This window comes from Urocampus carinirostris, chromosome 19 (assembly GCF_059441175.1).
Source record: "Urocampus carinirostris isolate Australia breed hairy pipefish chromosome 19, RoL_Ucar_1.0, whole genome shotgun sequence".
NCBI classification, from domain to species: Eukaryota; Metazoa; Chordata; class Actinopteri; order Syngnathiformes; family Syngnathidae; genus Urocampus; species Urocampus carinirostris.
Window position 1 is genome coordinate 17,629,323 of NC_142367.1, and position 22,278 is coordinate 17,651,600.

A 22,278-nucleotide genomic window follows, 5' to 3' on the forward strand; every position below is an offset into this window, starting at 1 on the left:
GGAAAGTGAGAGAGAGAGCATGAGAATGAAAAAAGATAAAAAGAGAAATAAAAGAAATAGGGCGAAAGAAAGAAATGCAGAGGGAAATAGAAAGAGGAAAGAGAGAGATAGAATGAAAAAAGATAAAAAGAGAAATAAAAGAAGTAAAGAGAGAGAAAGAAAGAAATCCAGAGAGAAATAGAAAGAGAGAAGGAGAGAAACAAGGAGAGAAAGACAGAAGGGTAGAAAGAGAGAAGGGGAAAGTGAGAGAGAGAGCATGAGAATGAAAAAAGATAAAAAGAGAAATAAAAGAAATAGGGAGAAAGAAAGAAATCCAGAGAGAAATAGAAAGAGAGCATGAGAATGAAAAAAGATAAAAAGATAAATAAAAGAAATAAAGAGAGAGAGAGGAAGAAATCCAGAGAGAAATAGAAAGGGAGAAGGAGAGAAACAAGGAGAGAAAGACAGAAGGGTGGAAAGAGAGAAGGGGAAAGTGAGAGAGAGCATGAGAATGAAAAAAGATAAAAAGAGAAATAAAAGAAATAGGGAGAAAGAAAGAAATCCAGAGAGAAATAGAAAGAGAGGAGAGAAACAAGGAGAGAAAGACAGAAGGGTAGAAAGAGAGAAGGGGAAAGCAAGAGAGAGAGAGAGAGAGAGAGAGAAATCAAAAAATAGAGAGAAAGAAAAATCCAGAGAGAAATAGAAAGAAGGAGAGAAACAAGAAGAGAAAGACAGAAGGGTAGAAAGAGAGAAAGAGAGAGAAAGAGAAAGAGAGAAAGAGAGAGAAAGAGAAAGAGAAAGAGAAAGAGGGAGAGAGAGAAGGAAAAAAGGAACAAAAAAAGAGAAAAAGCAACAGGGAGTGAAAGAGAGAAGAGTGAGAGAGTAAGAATGGAGGAATAAAGCGAGGGAGAGAGAGAGAAAGAAATACAAGTATAGCGTCTTTGTGAGAGGCACCTGGCTTTGGCAACATCAGGTTGCCATATTTAAACCTGCAGCTCATTTTTTTCTTGTGCTTCCCTCAGTGTTGTCTCACGGGCCGGATTCAACCCCTTAGTGGGCCTGATCCGGCTGCCTGTTTGACACTCCTGCTCTACATTGTTTTAAGTGGTGTTCCGATTTACTGTTGGGAGGGAGGCCATTAGTCATATCAAACCACCTGTATTCAGTCTGAACAAAGGACAGTTATAAAAAGCTGTGATTTGGGGAATTTTCCACTAACTTATGTTTCGTTTTCTCCGCCTCTTTTGGTTTACCCATTTTTAAAGTGCATTTGTGAAACTATTCCGGTCTTGTCCTGTACTCATAAGCTCAGCTAATTGTGTTATTTTTTGTAATAAAAAAACAAAAAGTTTTTGCTCGTCTTGTCTCGTGATCCTGATGTTGATTCATTCGGTGTCAAAACTAGTTGACAGGTAATTTGGGCCTTGAGACACAGCAAAATGAGCCAAATTATTACATATTCGGATTCTTTCATGTAAGTATAATTATTGGCAATTCTGAGAGTGGAGGCTGCACAGTAGTGGGAGTGGTTCACTTCAATATTGGCCGATTGGAGCAGTTCATTTTTCGTTTTACTTTTGTAAAAACAGTTATAGAATGTATAAAAATTTGGTTAAATAAGATAGAATGCATCTGACACAAATTGCCAAATATCTTTCAATTTTTGTCTCTGGAATTAGTATTTTTGTCGTCTTTTTCGCTCTTTCTCTATTAGTTGATCTCTCCCTCTCTTTCTATAGCCCTCTCTTTCTCCCTTTCATTCTTTTTTTCTTTGTCACCGTTTCTCTCCCTTTATTTCGCTTACTCGCTCTCTCCCTTTGTCTTTCTTTTATCTCCCTTTATTTCACTCTTTCATTCTTTTCTGTCCCTCTGTTTCTCTCTTTTTTCTCCATTTGCTTTCTGTCTTGCTCTTTTTCTCTCAATCTTTGTCTTCTTTCTCTCTTGCTTTTTCTTCTCTTTCACTCTTCTTTTTATTTTCTTTCTTGTTCTCTCTCTCCCTTTTTCACCTTTCCCCTCTTTCTAGTTCTCGCATTTTTTCTCTCTCTCTGGCTATTATTTTCTTTCTCTCTATCTCTTTGCTTTCCTTCATACACACCCTCTCCCTTTACCGTTTCCCTCTTTCTTTCACCACTTCTCTACATATTTCTCTCTTTTTACCCTCTCTGCATCTCTCTCTCTTTCTGACTTTTTCTTTCTTTCTTTCTTTGTAATATACTAGTCCGGCCCCTGTGGGAATGTTTTTTTTTTTACCATGAGGCCCCCAAGCTAAAATATTTTTGACAACCCCTGAAATAGGGGTGATGGCAAAACCATTCAGCATTAATTGACTTGAATATAATTGACAGTTAATTAGTAATCTGATTCAATGCATTGTTAAAAAAAGGGGAACCGAGAGGTTGCAGGTTCGATTCCTGACTCCTCAGAGTGAAAATGTCAAAGTGTCCTTGGGCAAGACACTAAATCCCTAAAGCCCCCAATAGGCAGGCCTTAAATGTCACCCCACCACCAGTGTCTGGAGTGTGTGTGAGTGGTTAAGAGTGAAGTATATTGTAAACCGCTTTGGGGGAGGGGTCTTCAGTGACTACAGCGCTATGTAAATGCAGTCCATCCACAGCAAATGAATTCATTTTTAGAAGTTTTACTACAATTTTATCCTTCAAGTCAAGTGGTTAGCGCTTGTGCGGCACAGTTCATGTCATGGGAACCTGTCGTGGGTTCAAATCCAGCTCCAGACTTCCTGTGCGGAGTTTGTATGTTCTCCCCGTGTTTGCGTGGGTTTCCTCCGGGCACTCTGGTTTCCTCCCACGTTCCAAAAACATGCATTTCAGGTGAATTGGCCGGTCCAAATTGTCCCTAGGTGTGAATGAGCGAATGAGTTGTCTGTCTTTGTGTGCCCTGTGCTTGGCTGGCAACCAGTTCAGGGTGTCCCCTGCCCACTGACCGGAGATGGCTGGGATGGGCTCCAGCCCCCCCCTGTGACCCTAATGAGGATAAGTGGTACGGCTAATGAGATGAGATGAGATTTTTGAAGGGGCGTCGCTAGAGAGCTACGCAGGTCTAAAGAATAATAATGATTGAATAAAATTATGAAATAATAATAATATATATATTTTTTTTTTTTTTAAATGTGCGCCGCTTCTTTGCGGATTTTCACTTATCGCGGGTGGGTTTGGTCCCCATTAACGGTGATAACCGAGGTCCCACTGTATTTCTCTCCAATCTCTCTTTCTCTCTCTCTCTCTCTTCCTCCATTGTCTCTCACTCTCTATCTTTTTCTCTTTCTTTGTTCCTTTTAGTCTTTCTCTCTATGTCTTTTTACCTTATTTTGCTCTCTTCATTTTTCCTGTTACTCTCTTTCTCTCTCCCCTTCTGTCTTTCCCTTTTCTCTCCTTCCATTTGTCTTTGGATTTCATTCTTTCTCTTTCTTTCCCCCTCTCTCACTATTTCTGTTTTTATCTTTTGTTTCTCACGCTCTCTCTCTGTCTCTCTTTCTCTTTTTTGTCCCACCCTCTCTCCCTATCTTTCTCTTCTTTCTTTCTTTCTCTCTTTTTCTTCTTTCTAATCTACTAAACCGGCCCCGAGAGAATGTTCAATTTTGTGGCCCCCGAGCTTAAATGAGTTTGATACCCCTGCTATAAACGCTTCCATGTGTGTCCAAACAGGTCACTACGGGAAGGAGAGCATTCGCAGCAGCACCGGAGCAGACCTTCACAATTTCATCTCGTCCGGCTTCGTCACGTTGGGGAGGGGTCCTCACAAAGGTAAAATGTTTTTTTTTCGTTTTTTGGAGGAACTGCAGTTCTCCTTGAGCTAACATACCAAAGAGCACGCAGCCATGTTGGCCATGCTCCGATTTCTCGAAACCTGTAAGAAGATGACTCCTGCTTTTTGTGGTATTACACGCCATATTACTTGCACTTCTTTTGTGTTTTCTATTACTTTCATGAAGTATTTAAGCACACAAAATAAATAATCTGATTACTTTTGGGGAATGGGCTATGTAATTCTGCAACGGTAACACTCCCACATTCCAAAAACATGCATTTCAGGTGAATTGGCCGGTCCAAATTGTCCCTAGGTGTGAATGAGCGAATGAGTTGTCTGTCCCTGCGTGCCCTGCGATTGGCTGGCAACCAGTTCAGGGTGTCCCCTGCCCACTGCCGGGAGATGGCTGGGATGGGCTCCAGCCCCCCCGCGACCCTAATGAGGATAAGCAGTACGGCTAATGAGATGAGATTTTCCTCAAAATGATGTGTCACGTTGCTAACACATAAGGTAGTAGGACTGGAAATAAAAATTAACTCAAGGGGGAAGCAATTTTGTTGTAAAAATGAATATTTGATGACAAAGAATAACTATGGGAGCTTCTATGGGTTTTTTTGGGTCTAGGCGTAACTTTTATAGCAAAGCCGGTTTATATTAATATTTAATAATTCAATTAATTATTTCATATATAAGAATTAGTCTTTAGTTTCATCGACGGAACCTTTCAATTAATGATCATTTTCACTTGTGATTGATTGAAGTACATTGAGTTTATTTTCTTTTCTTTTGTCAGATTTATGTGTACGTAATTAGCTTTAGATTGTGCTACAAACATTATTAATTGGTAGAATATTTTGTCAATTTATCTTTTTTTATTTAAAAAAAAATGATGAACTCGTGTGTCTAGAAGTTAATGATACGAAATATTTGTTTTGGGAAAAAACAAGTTGAAAAAGGCGGTTAAAATGAGTAAGTTCTGATATTGTAAACGATTAATTATCGGGCCTATATTAAAAAAAATTATGCTTCAGATATTAAAATTGATCTGCCATTCGTCATAAGAGACAAACCTGCTTATTTTAGGTAGTTCTTTTCTAAATATACTGTCAAGACCAGGACAGAATTAGGACCCAATTGCGTAACAAGTTTTATTGAAAGAAAGAGGAAAGGCTCTGCCCACTATCCGGTGCTCGCTGGACGCGGAAGCCAGTCGCTCTGGCAATCGGTTTGTGTTCCGAATACGGGAGTGGATCTTCCGTAAGGGCCGATGGCGGTGTCAGGGACGGAAAAACAGGTCGATAGCCGGGACAGGAGAGCAAAAACCTGGTCGGGGTCAGAAACGGGTGGTAAGCCAGGACGGGAGAGCAGACGTGGTCCGGTTCAAAATAGGTCATAGCCGGAGACAAAACGGGGAGATCAGGAACGGGCAGGCGGGAGTCAGGGTCAAAAAGGCTTGCCTTTTATCAACAGAGGTTCGCAGACGGACTGACAACAGGAGAGTGATAGGACAGGGTTTGAATAGGGACAGGGAGCCAATCATTGGCTGGGGCCAAATGAGCGGGTAGAGGTGATTCAAATCGGTAATCATGACATATACATGGAAAAAAAATAACTCAAACATTAATTAACATAGAACACACGCAATTTTCTGCCATCGAGTAAGATTTTTCGCAATACCTTTTAAAAGTAATCAACTTTAATTTTCGACTGATGTTTCTTCCCACCGTTAATCATGAGCATTTTATATTTTTCTGTATATATGTTAGCAAAGGGGCAGCACGGCGGCGCAGTGGTTGGCGCGTGTGCGTCACAGTTCTAAGGTCTTGGGAACCTCCTGTGTGGGTTCAAATCCAGACTTCCTGTGCGGAGTTTGTATGTTCTCCCCGTGCTTGCGTGGGTTTCCTCCGGGCACTCCGGTTTCCTCCCACATTCCAAAGACATGCATTTCAGGTGGATTGGCCGGTCCAAATTGTCCCTAGGTGGGAATCAGCGAGCGAGTTGTCTATCCCTGTGTACCCTGCGATTGGCTGGCAACCAGTTCAGGGTGTCCCCTGCCCACTGCCCGATGATTGCTGGGATGGGCTCCAGCACCCCCGCGACCCTACTGAGGATAAGCCGTGCAGATAATGAGATATGAGATGTTAGCAAAGACAGATTTAGCATTGAAAACGTAACGAGGTTAGCTGCATTATTTAGCGCAGTACCCGCTTGTTCACAAAAACTAAAAACAACAATGACTGATTATAAAACAATCGTTCGCCAAAGGAAAGCCATTCGACTAAAACACAACAAAAGCAGATTCAAATTCGATAGGAATCATCAGAGCTTTAACCCATTTTCAGATGAAATCAGCTGCTTATCGGATGCAGGCAATAACAGCAGGGAGAAAAAACAAAACAAAAACACAGTTGTTTTTCTCTGCCAGGTTTGAATAATAACCCCAAAACATGATTACGCCGCTTGAATCATGTTTGTTATGAACAAATTCCTCCCCTGGTACAGATAACACAAAAGCTCGACTCGGGCTGCTGTCAGCACAGGGCGCTTGTTAGCATTGAGCTTGCGCTATGCGAAATCAAATCCGCTAGAAGCCTTTGATTCTTCTTCATAATGGAAAAAAATGGTAATACAGTGGAACCTCGGTTCTCGACCATAATCCGTTCCATTTCTTTGTACGAAAACCGATTTGTACGATCACCGAAGTCGTTTTTTCCCATTAAAAGTAATGTAAAATTGTTTTAATCCGTTCCAACACCCTGAATGTTTACCACGAAAGTAAACATGAAGCTAACCCAGGCTAATCGTACGTTCGCGTTAGCGTAATCTTCCGTACGAAAGATTACGCTAACATGAACGTGTAAAAATAAAAAAATCAGGTCGTTTACACGTCATTTAGTCTCCACAACAAGTGGTGAGCGGTTAAAGGATAAAGAAAAGAATTATGAGTAGGATTTCTTACCTTGGCGGTTGTTTGCAGAAGCCATGCTGTATTCCTGAAAGAAGGGAAACTCGCACACCTTCATATTTTGCTATTATTTCTTTCTTAAATGCAATAGTTGTACGCACTACTCCTCTTTTTTCACCTGTAGCAACTTTGCTGCTTGCACCAACCTTCTTAGGGCTTAAAACACTCCGTTCACCGATATTAAAAACGAAAGCAAAAAGGAGTGCGCGTTGCCGTGACAACAGTTCTTCACGAGGGGTGGGGGCAATCTACACTCGTACGCCGCTCAGCATCGCCCCCAGCGTACCGGCGTTCGAACTCCGATTTTTTTAACGAAAAGCGAAGCAAGAATTTCTCTGAGAGGCGTTCGAAAACCGAGGTTCCACTGTATTTATTCCGGTGATGTCGAACATGAACTTTCAGGATAATATTCATTTTAGGATGAACAAGGACTGGATATAGGGGTTTGTGTCCGACGGGGATTATTTTGTGTATCTAACGCTGATCGGACCCCAAGTTTGAGTTGTGATATCTTGATATTCGGACGACGACATTCAAAAAAAAAAAAAAAAAAATCGATTTTGGACCCCAAAAAGAGTACAGTGGGACCTCGCTACTTCGCGCTTCGACGTTCGCGGATTCAGAGCTTCGCAGGCGTAAAAAAAATAATAATTCAATAAAATAATTAAAAAAAAAAAATCAATAAAAAAAAAAAAAATATATTTTTTTTAAGCATTTTTGAAGGGGCGTCGCTACTTCGTAGTTCCACGTTCGCGGGTTCAGAGCTTCGCAGGTCTAAAAAATACTAATAAAATAAAATGATTTAAAAAAAAAAAAAAATATGTATATATATATATTTTTTTTTTAAGCAATTTTGAAGGGGCGTCGCTACTTCGTGGTTCCACGTTCGCGGGTTCAGAGCTTCGCAGGTCTAAAAAAATAATGAAATAATATGATTAAAAAAAATAAAATAAAAACAAAAATATCTATTTTTTTAAGCATTATTGAAGGGGCATCGCTACTTTGTAGTTCCATGTTCGCGGGTTCAGAGCTTCGCAGGTCTAAAAAATAATAATAAAATAAAATGATTTTAAAAAAAAAAAAAAATAAAAAAAAATAAAAAAATGTATATATATATTTAAGCATTTTTGAAGGGGCGCCGCTACTTCGTGGTTCCACGTTCGCGGGTTCAGAGCTTCGCTGGTCCCCCAAAAAATAATAAAATAATTAAAAAAAAAAAAATAAAAAATAAAAAAAAATATGTATATATATATTTAAGCATTTTTGAAGGGGCGCCGCTACTTCGTGGTTCCACGTTCGCGGGTTCAGAGCTTCGCTGGTCCCCCAAAAAATAATAAAATAATAAAAAAAAATAAAAAAAAAATAAAAAAAAATATGTATATATATATTTAAGCATTTTTGAAGGGGCGCCGCTACTTCGTGGTTCCACGTTCGCGGGTTCAGATCTTCGCAGGTCTAAAAAAATAGTAATAAAATAAAATGATTAAAAAAATAAAATAAGTAAATACAAAAATATATATTTTTTTAAGCATTTTTGAAGCATTTTTTTTAAGCTACTTTGCGGATTTTCACTTAACACGGGTGGTTTTGGTCTCCATTAACTGCAATAACCGAGGTCCCACTGTAGTTTTATTGCGGTATTCATATGAAAATTGAAACTCGAACCAGAACAAATTTTAGCACCTATGCTAAACAGGGTGAAGAAAAGTTACTGGACTTGTCAAGAACCGGAACAGGATGAGGACCCAAATGCGTGACGGTACTCACACAAGCCTTTTATTTTACGGGATGGGGAGTCATGCACGTTAGGCGCCATACCTGTCAACCTCCAGGGCTCCATGCCCGTACAAACTGTTGTATTTTCCCGTACAAAACACAAAATAATCATACACCATATTTGTTTTTTCTTCGGAATGATGCATGATGGGAAATCCCCAGGTGCCAGACGCATGCGCACAGTAGCATCAAACCGCTCGCTTCGTTTGCAACGAAAAAAACGATACCGAGATAGAGGCTTCCGCGGCGAACTCCTTCGACTTGATTGATTTGCCGTTTCGTGATAGTCTGTATACCGGATGATACCCATCATTGACAAATTTGCGTTTTTCCGTACGGTTTTCCTTGTACGTCGTACCTGCTCAAAATGCATAAGAAAACGTACTTTGTACGGCAAAACCGTACAGGTTGACAGGTATGGGCAGCAGTCTGGCCTGGAATGACAGGAAGCCAGAGGCCGAAGAGATCGATACCAATTGCCCGAGCAGTTATCAGACAGATGGAGTCGATACCGGACAGGACGGGACGGACAAAATTGATATCAAAACAGGATATCGAAATTAAACAGGACAAACTAGACGGGAACGGAACTGGAAACTGATATTAAACAGGACAAACTAGACGGGAACAAAACTGGAAACTGATATTAAACAGGACAAAATAAACGGGAACAATACCGGACAGGAAATACCAACAGGAAACAGGACCGAGTCAAAACCCACGTCTTGCAAGGCAGAGGTTCGTTGACGGACCGACAACCGGAGACTGACAGGACTGGGTTTATAAACGGACAGGGAGCCAATCACAGCCCGCAGCAGCTGGTGCCAAATGAGTTGGCACAGGTGATTCAAATTGGTAATCATGACAGGACAAGTACTAAGTAACAGACTGAGAGACAGTTGTATATTTCATTGGCATTTAATGTTAATGACAATAAAAACAATCTTGAATCTTGGTTTGTTGAGTGGTAGAATGAATAGAGGAAACACCAAGGTCGAAATTAATCTCAACAAAAGCCAGCAATTCTAAAAAGAACCAATAGACACCTTTTGACATGAATTATATGAATTACTTATTTGGTATAGTGTAAGATGAGAAATCTTACCTTTGGTTAATCTTGGTTTACTAACACCGTTTTATTTCCACTTCATTTTAACGACTACTCGTTGACTATAGACGTGGCTGATATTCCTATGTTTAGTCGCCAAATGTGTTTTTATGCGCACCGATAGTATTTTAGAAGCAACCTAAATCGTTTTTTTAAAGTCACACGAGAATGAATGACAAGAAGGTTTGTCAAGAAAGCGAAAAAAACAAAAACAAAGCACAGTTTTGGTGTTCTCCAATTTAGGGGCTCCTAAATCCTTGGTTATGTGCTATAAGCACACACTAGCTTACAGTTTAGCAGTACAGAGTCAAGAATTAAGGAATAATCCAATTCCAATCACAACCTTGATGTGGAGTGCTATGATGAATGAGATCTTTATTGGATTTCTGATTTAAGGTAGCTCGCCACTTGGATAACCAACATTTCCAATCGACCAAGGAATCAAGGAATTTTCCCTCTAGGGTCTTTGATAAAGGCCAACAAAAGACATGTTTTCAGTCTTTTTTTTTAAAAAAACAAAAACACTTTGCCAAGGTAGAACCATCTGCAGTTACGTGCTTGATATTTCTGAGCTTTATTATATTTAATCTGTTTTATTTACACATTTGAATAATGATTATTATTTACATGTTTTATAATTATTTTGGATATTTTGGAATGTGTATGAATACAAAGATAAAAAACATTTCTTTGTAGGGGAAAAAGTGTTTCAGTACATGAATGACTCACTTTTACTTTAGAACTCAGACAAAAAAAATGGAATTCAAAACACACCCGGACACAGTTAAATGCAATTGAACACAGCCAAAATTGTGGTGGAGTGCGATGAGCGGCCATCTTTGCTACTCTTGCCCTGTCGGTTAGCAACATTTTGAGAGTGATTGTCTGTCCCACAACACGTGTTACGAAGTCTTTTAGCATTCTAATGGCTTTTTTTGTCCTCATGTTCCCTCTCTCGATCTCCTTTTCCTGTTTAGTCAATCAGCACTGTCCCACCTGTGTTTGAGCAGGACTGCATCTCACTTTATTTTGGTTTTGTATGTTTTATTGCCTTTTTTGGCTAATAATAATGGATACCAAGAAAGTTAGTGATAAGGCAAATAAAAGAGGAAATTAGTGAGAACAATGATCAAGTTTAAGAAGGAAGATATAACAAACAAGTTTTGCCATTGATGTGTTGCAAAAAGGTATGATAAATAGTTATAGTTCATTTTTTTTTCCATGCACACACTATCATTGTTCAGGTAAAGGTTTTATTCACATGTTTGGTATTTTGGAATAGGTAGAAAAGTATAAAAGTATATAAGATGAATTTGTATGGGTAAAAATGTTTCTGTACTTGAATTACTCCATATTTAAACACATCGGGATAAGATCCAAAAATGAGATTTTTTTTAAGAAAAGAGGAACTTGCACACAAGCGAACACAGTGACCGAGAGAAATGAGTGGCCATCTTTGTCACTCTAGCCTGTTTGGCTAGCATCATTTCAAGAGAGATCATTATCGGTTCTTGAAGGATCCCAAAAAGGGGAAGGAAAAGAGGAAAACAGTGTGAGCAATGATTGAGTTGAAGGAAATGATTGTTAATTATAAAAATTGTGTACCGTATTTTCCGCACTATAAGGCGCACTTAAAAGCCTTTATTTTTTTCAAAAGCTGACCATGCGCCTTGTAATACAGTGCGCCTTATATAAGGCAAGCAGCCGCCGACTAGATTTTCCCCCGAAGGCGAAGTCGTCCGCGGTGTATGCTGGGATTTATATACCGACGTTTCATTTCCTAAACAATGTGTCAATCATCATTTAAATCAGTCACTATTGGCTAAAGTTATTCGGAAGTAAAGGGGGCGGATCCTTTTTATCATTTACAGGCTCCCATAGGCTAAAGGGGCGAAACAAAGCCTGCAATTGGCCGAAAAAGATGAATGTGAATCACACGTTGGGTTGCACTACGGCATAGAGAAAACCTTTTTTACTAGTCTGTATTTGTAAATATTTTACTCTCCTGGATTTACTACACTCACGGTTGTAAGAAGACCATGGTTACGTATCATTATTGAACGTGATGGCTGCAAGAGAACTTAGGTGAGCTATTCGGCTTTATATTTTCCCGGTATCTTGTTTTAGAACGATCTTGACGTTTCTGTGACGAGTCTATTTTTAAACTAAATTCAATTCAAAGTGTTTATTGTCATATGCGCAGTAAAGAACCCCGTTTCCCTGCACAATAAAATTCTTACTTTGCTGTCCACACAGTTGCCAGCAAAAAATAAAATGGAAACTGAGAAATGTTTGGCATTTCTTGTTAAGGGGGTGATAAGTTTGACTGAACTATCTGTTTTTCGCCGTTCCCATTGTAGCGCCTTATAATCCGGTGCGCCTTATGTATGGAAAATATAGGACCAAAAACTATTCTTTGGGGGTGCGCCCTATAACCCGGTGTGCCTTATAGTGCGGAAAATACAGTAGATGTTTTATCAAAATTTTGATATTAATATTTTTGGAATAAATAGGAATACATATAAATAAGTACCACTACTTCTTATTGGAAACATTTTCCCATACTCAAACGAATTATGGTCAAGGTATCACCGTAGTTCGATACGTCTATCAGAATAATGTCATCTCGGCGATATATCTTAAAGTAGCCGTGGTTTACCCATTTATTCTCCCGGATTAGCTTGACGAATTCTGTCAACGGGCGCCGACATGGACCGGCATCCGGAAACGACGAGCGCCAAGCGAGCCGTCGGGTCGAATCGAAATCATGCCCCGGCTTCATTATTTTTTGAAGAGCTTTGCACAGCTTGTTTTTCCTGGCTGAGGGTAACAAAGCCGGAAAGGCGAAAAAGCCGAGCCACGGAATCGGAAAAACTTCCGTTGCCCCGTCCTATTTAGAACTTTATATTTACCGCACGTTACGGAATCAGGTTGCGCGCGTTTAAATTATACAATCCGATAGAGAATGTGTGTTTGCGGGTGTGCGCACGAGGACCGATCCCCCCGAGGGCAGACAGGTGAGGTCAACGGGTGCTCGGAAAGCAACGCGGCAGCTGGCATCTGCTAGCTCATACGCCAAAACAAACTGGAGCGGGATGCTGAAAAACAACATCAGCTGTCCTAAAAATGAAAAGTTATCGCCTGGCTAGCAGTGGGATGGATTTTGCTCGCCATTACAGCAGATTATTGAGATCATTTGGACCAATACCCATTTGGGCTCCGTCCCAGCACATTGATGGTGCTTTAAAGTGTTCTGGCGGGCTCGAACTCCAGACCTCGGGAATCCTTTTTTTCTTTTTGAATGGTTCATTGAAAAATTGGATGTTGAGATGAGGTCGGATCAAGAGTTTCTTGACTCACATTACAAATTCTAGATAATTATTTACCCCTTTAGAGCACTTTGTCATATTGCAACATTTTTGGTTTATCCATCCATCCATCCATTATTTGCACCGCTTATCAGTAGGGTCGCGGGGGTGCTGGAGCCCATCCCAGCCATCTCCGGGCAGTGGGCAGGGGACACCCTGAACTGGTTGCCAGCCAGTCGCAGGGCAAAAACAATAAACAATTAGTGCATTTTTTTCCCCCTTTGAGTCTCCATAATTCGGACTCTTAAGCACTCGTTTGTTTGTACTACACAATACAGCGACATCTAGTGGACAAAATGCACATTGTCCCTAAATTTCATTCTATATATATATATATATATATATATATATATATATATATATATATATATACCACAGCCATATCCCCCTAGTGGGAGGTGGCTAGAGTCATTTCTGACTCTTTTTGGGAGATTTAGAGGAGGGGATTCCCAGCCCCCTCGCTCAACCCAACTAAGGTGTTGGAAGTCATTAGGTGACCAAACCCCCAATTAGAACCCCTAATGCTGAACGCCAAGCAGGGAGGCAACGGGTACCAATGTTTAAGTCCTAGGTATGCCTCGGCCGAGGCTTGAACCACAACCTCCCAGTCTCGGGGAGGGCGCCATACCCCCAAGGCCACCGAGCTGGTTAATTTTAATGACATAAATAACCACCAATGATGCTTCTCAGATTGATATTTTCTTGGTTTTTAGGCGTTCCCCCTGGCGTTATTTACTCGGCAGGGGAAGGTATGCAAATGGCAGGCCAACAGCAGGAGAAAATTAATTGTTATTGTCACGGAGGAAGTGCGGTGTACTTTAGCATTCACTCACTGTCGGCTCGGCAAAGTCGGCACTGTACATCACTGTCACATTTGAGGGCCCGGCAAAGTGTTTAAAGAGAGCGACGCTCAACCCAGATGGATGCCCGACGGATTCTTATGACGGATGTCGTTGCTTTGCGGCTAGCGCCCTCGTTGATCAAAACCTTTCTACTTTGGACGCGGCCGGTGCCGAGGAATTCGACAGCCTTGAAATATTTAACAAAGCGCTTCCTTTTAATGATTCCGCTCATGTGTCATGCGGTTACTTCCCCAAAAACTCACTGCTCAAGTAGAGCGCCATCTGGAGGAGCCCAGTCATCAAAGGGATCACTTTTTCGAAGCTGATGTCAATTTTTTTGATACTGATTAGCTCAAAAGGGCTACCGGTTGTGTATGCATTTTCTAAATACACTGTTCATTTTACCTGTGAAAAGTGATGAGTCCCCCAACTCGCATGCTCCAAAATCTATTGGTCCCACCAGAGATCTATGGGTCCCCAAAATTTAGTATTATCGAGGTTGAAATTGTAAATCGGTGACAAATATATAATAAAAATCCATATATCCATTCAGTTTCAATCATCAAATTATTAATTCATTTTCTGCATCAAATTATTGTTGGTAATATACCAATTACTGTAAAATCTGGACTATAGAGCGCACCTGATTATAAGCCGCACGCACTACATTTTTCGGGCATTATTGGTTTTGTCCTTGCACAAGCCGCACCTGTATATAAGCCGCATGCGCCCACATTTAAACATGTAGCAAAGTCAAAAGCTTATCCCAAATTTGACTAGATGCCGCGATTGTATAACTAAAAATATAGTATACAATCCCAACACCACAATCGGCAGCATGAACGGGAAATGATACCTGTAATTAGAATTTAATGCAGACCTTTAAAGTCCGGGTCCCGTTGAAAGTAATCCAATGAAAAAAATGTATATTTCCAAAGTTAAGGGTGGGAAAAATATATACCGGTTTCCACTATTGTCCGCTGCAACAACAAACAGATTTGACTCAGCTTCCCCCACTTCCCGTCAGCCCGTGTTTGCTCTGCCCCTTCTTTTTGATTCGCTCGTAGAAAACATCACAATAAGTCTCTAAAATAAATACATTACAAAAATATACAGTTGCAAATACATATTATACATGGTTACACATATTTACGAAGAAAGACGGTACACCGAGAGAGTTTTCAAAGCTTTAATAATAACAATAATAATAATAATTTTCATCCCAAATTGTGCCTGTGAAAGGTACCAACGCGCTACTAATAACACGCTCGCAACGGCTTATGCGTATCTGTTAAAAAAAGCCATACCGCAATTGCGAAGTTCACGGTTAACCTTCCTCATCTCTCTCTCCTCATATCTGCCGCCATCAAGGGCGACTTCCTCATTATCGGAAAGAACCTTTGTCAGACTGACAATTCGTGCGCAAACTAACTTAGTTTGCCGTCTACCTCGGCGCACTTATTCCACCAGTCAAAATCTTACATTTTGTACTCGAGTGCAGCTGGTGGCAGTCAGAAAAATTACATACATTGGCCGCTTCACTGAATAAGCCGCAGGGCTGAACATTTGGGAAAAAAGTAGCGGCTTATAGTCCAGAATTTATGGTAAAGGGATAACCACAAACCTGTCTTTTTTTCATTTTCTCCTTTTATCCTACCTTTTTTTTCCTTAACTTCTCTATTCAACATAATAATTCGTAATATAATGCATCAAAGCAAGTGAGCCGTTTGAGAGCCGGCTCTCTTGAATGAGTTGAGCCGAAAAAGCCAGTTCTCTAAAAAGAGACTGACTTTTCACCACACAACTCGAGATCAGCGTGCAGACGAAAACTCGAACCGCGAGACCAAAACAACATCTGCCGGATCTGTCTGACGAAAAGTTTGGAGTGCGGTAAATCTTTGTTTTAAAAAAAATGTAATCGGGTAATAATGACAATTTTGTGTAAAAAAAGTTGCGTCCCGGGGACGCATGTTGATTTGAGACTATGCGTCCCCAGCAAAAATGATGCGTCTAGGATGCAGGGACGCGGGCAAACGAGAACACTGTAAATAGCTTATGTTACAACAGCCGTTGCAACCTGGTCCTCCTGGAAGGAGACTACCTCAGGTGCAGTTCCCTTCCCAAGGTTTCTTCATTTTCCTCATGCTGAGGTTTTAGTTTTTCCTTGCCCTCATGTAGGTTTTCAATCAGGAGATGGTGTAGTAATATTCTGTGCAGCCCTTCAACACTCGTAGTGATAAAGGGATATACAAATAAACAAAACTAATTTTATGTTATTCTCGGTTCCCTTAACAGCCTTGGTCATTGGAGCACCAACGAGGACGCAACTCTGAACAGTTTTCTACACTGTTGATGGTTCCTTGCCTGTTTTGGGGTCATGGCAGTGTTGGCATTCCTTACTGTTGTCAGCCCAGTTCTTTTTGGGTCTTCCTCTCCTGACCCCATGTACTGTGTCCTTGAGAATGATTTTTGGCCAGTCCTGATGCTATTCAGACGTGACCATACCGCTAACAGTTCTTCATAGGGCCCAATGGTGTCAAATTGGCTATTTAGCTAATTCCTACAAGTTTCCTATGTGAATCGGAATAAAATGATGACTCACAACACGTGGTAAGCTTTCTCTCCTGGCTTTGATCTCTTTGATCGCCGGCAAAACTAACATAAAATGCGACAGCAACAAAATGAAAAGAAATCCAAACAGCTTGCCAACATCATTTTTGCCGTTGCCATGTATTCCGGGGTAGGTTCCAGACAAACAAAGACCCCAGCGTGTCGGTACGCTGTGAGGTGGCAGCCCCACCAACCGACTATCCTGCGGAGGGCTAACAACTCACCCAGGAGAAACATACTTTGTTACGAAACTGACCAGAGAAAGAAGCCGGACTGACCAACACGGTAACGGACCCCAGCCTGCCCCCGACCAACGAGTACGGATCGATCTTCGTCATAAGACCCGTGTCGCCACCTGGAATGTCCAGACACTCCTTCGCCCCGGAGCTGCCACCCTGCTGTCCCGAGAGCTCTGTCGCTATAACATCACCATGGCAGGGCTCTGTGAAGTACGATGGCAAGGCAATGGTGAAACAACAGCTGGCAACCATTGCTATATCTGGAGTGGCCCCGAGAGTCGGACCGGCCTTTACGGTGTGGCTCTTGCCATTCCAAAATCCCTCCGGAGGTCCCTCATCAGCTGGACACCAATAAGCGACAGACTACTGTCTGCTCGATTCCTCCACCATCACGGCAAGATGACAGTGATCGTCGCCTACGCCCCCACCGATGTCGCTGATGAGGATGCGAAGGACGCGTTCTTTGACCAACTCCACCAGGCTGTCAACCAAGCCCCACCACACGACGTCACCATCATCCTCACTGATGCCAACGCCACTCTATCCAGCAATGATCGGTCCCCCGGCTCACCTGTTGGCACCACCTTCGTTGACAGCACAACAAACGACAATGGCAACCGCCTCCTCCTCCTCTGCCACCAAAACAACCTTTGTGTTGCTGACACCTGGTTTCCCCGGAAATGCATCCATCACTGGACGTGGTACAGCCCAGATGGCAGAACCAGGAAGGCATTGGACCACATCCTGATATCACGACGCTGGAAGTCGTTTGTAACCAACTGCCGGGTTTTCAGAGGAGCACAGCTTGGCAACACAGACCATCGTCTGCTGGTGGCCCAGCTCAAGCTAAAGCTCCGAGCCAACCAGCACAAGACTCTGCCTCGCCCCGACTCCTCCCGACTCAGCGACCCCAACATCGCCAGAGACTTCAGTTGCTCCATCCGCCGCTCTCTTGATACCCTGGCTCCTGACAAGCTGACAGACTGGGCGGCCTTCAAGGAAAGTGTCCTCCAGTCTGCTCACAATGTCCTCGGACGCCCGCGATCCTCCCCGAGAAAGCCCTGGATATCAGAGAGGACACTAAACATCATAGACCAGCGGCGTGAGGCCCGACTCCGAGGCGACCTCACAGAGTATCGAAGACTGAATCGCCTGCGCAATGTGGCCATTGCTGAAGATAGGGAGAGGTTTTGGCAGGCAGAAGCCCAACAGCTTGAGTCCGCGGCCAACAACAACAACATGAGCCGCGTATTCAGTCTACTACGCCAAGCCCGTAGCGGCCCACACATAAAGACAGCCCTGGTAAAGGATTCAGACGGCAACCTCATCATGACAGAAGCCAACTGCCTCGAGCGCTGGAAGGAACACTTTAGCCTCCTCTTGCAGCACAGCACCATCCCGGCTGATCCCACCCTCCTAGGGGCTGCGAGCACAGCACCTCCTAACGACACCTGCTGCACAGACCCTGTAACACCCGAGGAAGTGAGAGCTGCTCTGAAGAAGCTGAACACCAAGAAAGCCCCCGGCATCTGTGCCATTACCGGCGAGATGCTCAAGGCCGGCGGTGATGGCATGGTGGAGTGGCTAACCCGCCTATTCAACCAGGTGTGGGAATCGGAGCAGCTGCCCACCGACTGGACCAGAGGAGTCATCCTGCCCTTCTCGAAATGCAAGGGCGACAGGCTTGTCTGTGGAAACCACAGAGGCATAACCTTACTCTCCATCCCGGGCAAGGTCTTTACCAGGATCTTGCTCAGCCGTGCCCTTCCAGCAATCAGAAGCTGCCGCCGTCCCCAGCAGGCTGGCTTTATGCCCAACCGCTCCACAACAGACCACATCTCTGCCGTCCGTTTGCTGATAGAAAAGACCCGTGAATTCCGTAAAGATCGCCATCTATATATCGGATTCATTGATCTGAAGGCCGCCTTTGACACCGTCTGCCACTCTTCACTGTGGAACATCCTCCAAGCTCTCAGAGCACCACCCAAGATCACAGCCCTGTTCAAGCTGCTCTACAGCAACGCAGAGAGCTGTGTCCGTATCAACGGCATTGACTCCGACTGGTTTGCTATCTCCAGCGGCGTTCGCCAAGGCTGTGTGGCTGCTCCCGACCTTTTTAATTGCATCATCGACCATCTGATGTTCAGGGTTAGTGAGCGCATCCCCGGAGTGTCTTTCGGCAACTACCACCTGACTGACCTGGAGTATGCTGACGACACCATCATTCTCAGCACTTCCTTCAGCCAGCTGAGAGACGCTCTGGGCATTTACAGCGAAGAGGCAGCGCGGCTTGGCCTGCAAGTGAGTTGGACGAAAACCAAGTTCATGTATGTCGGTGATGGACCAGATCCACCTCCCATCCAAATTGGTAGCGACATCGTAGAGCCTGTCAAGAGCTTTGTATATCTGGGGTCCATGGTGACAGACAATGGGGACCTAAAACCAGAGATTCTCCGCAGAAGAGCCCTGGCAGCATCTGCTCTGCAGTCTCTCTGGAAACCACTCTGGCGGCACCAGACCATCGCACGCAAGACGAAGCTCCGCATCTACAACCTCGCCGTACTCCCTATCCTGCTTTATGGCTCAGAAACATGGCCCCTGAACGACACCCTGGCCACAAGAATCGATGGTTTTGATAGCAGGGCTCTCAGAACCATCGAGAACATCAGGTGGCCCCAGCGAGTCTCCAATAAAGAGCTCAGAGCCCGCACGTGCCAGCCCCAAGCATCTTCCTTGGTCGCACAACGCCGCACCCGCTGGTTTGGCCATGTCCTTCGTCTACCACCAGACCATCCGACACGAGCCATTCTCCAGTTTGACCCAAAGGCCGCAGGCTGGAGACGACCACGAGGGAAACCCCGCACTCGATGGCTCGACGTCGTTGCGGGCGACCTCCAACAACACGGAGTTGCCGTAGAGGATGCAGAACAGCTGGCACAAGACCGCCAGCATTGGAAAAACTTGGTTCATCTGGTCGGCTCAACGCACAGGGACGGGACCCCCCGACCTTCGCTGGAGCAATAAGTAAGTAGTATTCCGTTACTCCCCAAGCCTGCTCAAAATTTAGTCATTTTATTCATATTTAGTTTCTTTTGTCTTTTATTAGCATATTTGGTATTGGAGTCATCCAAAAGTAATTGAAAGTAATCCAGTTAAAGTAACCCTACCCAACCCTGTTTTACAGGAGATCCAACTGCCCCTACTGGTGGAGTTCCGTGGGATTCATTTAATTAATAAAACATACCTTGGCTCAAAAAAAGGTTGAAAAACACTGTCCTTTAGCATTGCATGTCCCTGGCCTGAATTTTCTTTTCCAGTTTTGTGTGGGAGTCTGTCTCGCAAGCGTAGAGGAAGATGGAAGTAACCAGAGCTTACATTAGTCTGACCTTTGATTTCACCGCTATGTTCTTGTTCTTCCAAATGGGTTAAAGTCTAGAAATTGGCGTTATGGATTACGCTCTCCTGGGCAGGACTTCTGGGTTTGACCCCTTTTAGGATGTGACAGCTTCAAGATATTTAAGTATGGTGACAGGATCAAGCTCTTGGTGGTTATGTTGTAATTATAATTATAATTATCATATTATGTTATTACCAGGTTATAATTATATGGAGTGGGGTTAATATAGCCTCAGACGCACTAAAACATCGAGCTTTAACGGTTGCAAGTATAAACTCTTGGCTATGTTCCAGTCTGGAGCATTCGCTCTGAAAATACTGGTCTACTAGTGATCCCAAGAGCCAAGAAGAAATCCGCTGTGAAATGCTTTTCCCCTGAGATTAAATCTGCAACCTCAGTGGAAATGTTTAAATATAAGCTTAAAACACACTTCAATTCTATAGCATATGAATAACCTATATTTTTTGTTGACAATATGAGGGGATGGTGTCATAATAGTCTGTCGTTTGCAATAGTCTTTGATTTGTGAGACTCTTTGTGATTAAGGGCTAAACAAATAAACATGACTTGACTAGCTTAAAAAAAAAGTTTAGAAAACTGATCAAATGATCAAAAACACATTCGCTCATGGAAGTTAGAAATGGTAAATGATCTGCATTTATATAGCGCTTTTCAAGTCAATGAAGACCTCCCAAAGCGCTTTACAATGTGCTTCATACATACCCATTCACACACACGCTCACACCAATAGCGGCCATGCAAGGCGCCGGACCTGCTTATTGGGGGGGGATTCAGTGTCTCGCCCAAGGGCACTTCGAAATATAACACGGAGGAGCCGGGAATCGAATCTGCGATCTCTTGATCCCAAGACAAGCGCTCTAACTCCTAAGCCAATGCGCCCAAAAATCAAACTTCCAAGAAAAATCACAATAGCATTGTCAAACTGGCTGCGTTTTTCACCTATTGGTTAATCGACAAGGGCGCTGATCGTTCATTACTAATAGGTCAATAAGTAAAATGCTCAGGGAATTGGGCTACATCCAAATTTGAATAACATTTTGTTGGGACAAAAGAAACAGCAAAATCCAGGACAAAATACATGACAGAGAGAAAAAAAAAAAAAAAAAAAAAAAAAAGGACAAAATACCGTAAATTCTGGACAACAAGCCGCTACTTTTTTCCCAAATGTTCAGCCCTGCGGCTTATTCAGTGAAGCGGCCAATTTATGGAATATTTCTATCGGCAACCAGTGGCGCTGTAGTATTAAAGGTAAGATTAAGACCAGTAAAATATGTGCGTCAAGAAAGACTGTACAGACAATGTATGCTTGAACTTAGAGGTTAAAGTTAAGGTACGTTCCGATAATGAGGAAGACGCCCTTGATGGCGATAGTTATGAGTAGGAAGTTGAGGACAATCTTCCTGGAATTCCACAATTACGAGATGCTCTTTTTTAACAGGCACACTTGATACATTGCGAGCGTAATCCTACTAGCGTGTCGGTACCTTTCAAAGGCACGGTTTGGGATGAAAGTTATATTATTATTATTAAAGCTTTGAAAACTCTCGGTGTACCGTCTTTCTTCGTAAATATGTGTAACCATGTATAATATGTATTTGCAACTGTATATTTTTGTAATGCATTTATTTTAGAGACTTATTGTGATGTTTTCTATGAGCGAATCAAAAAGAAGGGGCGGAGCAAACGCGGGCTGATGGGAATTGGGGTAAAGCTGAATTACCGGTAGATCTGTCTGTTGTCACAGCGGACAATAGTGGCTATATATTTTTCCCACCCTTAACTTTGGAAATATACATTTTGTTTCCTTGGATTACTTTCAACGGGACCCGGACTTTACAAGTCTGCATCATACGTTTATTACGGGTATCATTTTCCATTTGTAGTGCCAACTGTGTTTATAGAATTGTGTACTATCTATGTAGTTACAATGCAGTACCTCCGGGAATGGTGCATCCGCAATGATCGCAGCAAGGCTTTAAGGCTAGGACCTTAGCTTGGCCTTTTGGCTGAGAGTAAGAGTCCCAGCTCCTAGGCTTTGTAGCGGATTATGAACTGACCGATAACGAATAATGGATAATGAATAAAGAAGATAGAATAATAACCCTTAAACAATCCCCCCACCACCCCCCCCCCCCCCCTCCATCATTGAACTTACAGCCTGGTCTGTGTTAAATTTGTAATTGTGTCACAGTATTAATGAGGGCGCAC

At 42.6% G+C, this 22,278-nt stretch overlaps 1 protein-coding gene and 2 long non-coding RNA genes across 9 annotated transcripts in view; 2 read left to right on the forward strand and 1 right to left on the reverse strand.

Moving 5' to 3' along the window:
* Nucleotides 1-22,278, reverse strand: part of LOC148347541 (uncharacterized) — a 150,585-nt gene that overhangs the window by 56,632 nt on the left and 71,675 nt on the right. The gene's annotated exons all lie outside the window — the stretch shown is intronic.
* Nucleotides 1-22,278, forward strand: part of LOC148347542 (uncharacterized) — a 161,256-nt gene that overhangs the window by 49,083 nt on the left and 89,895 nt on the right. The gene's annotated exons all lie outside the window — the stretch shown is intronic.
* Nucleotides 1-22,278, forward strand: part of shisa6b (shisa family member 6b) — a 130,707-nt gene that overhangs the window by 18,534 nt on the left and 89,895 nt on the right. For all 7 annotated transcript variants that reach the window (XM_088324123.1, XM_088324126.1, XM_088324124.1 and 4 more), the window contains exon 3: nt 3,642-3,740. In XM_088324123.1, coding sequence (XP_088180249.1) covers nt 3,642-3,740 — 99 coding nt within the window. The remainder of the gene's footprint in view (nt 1-3,641; nt 3,741-22,278) is intronic.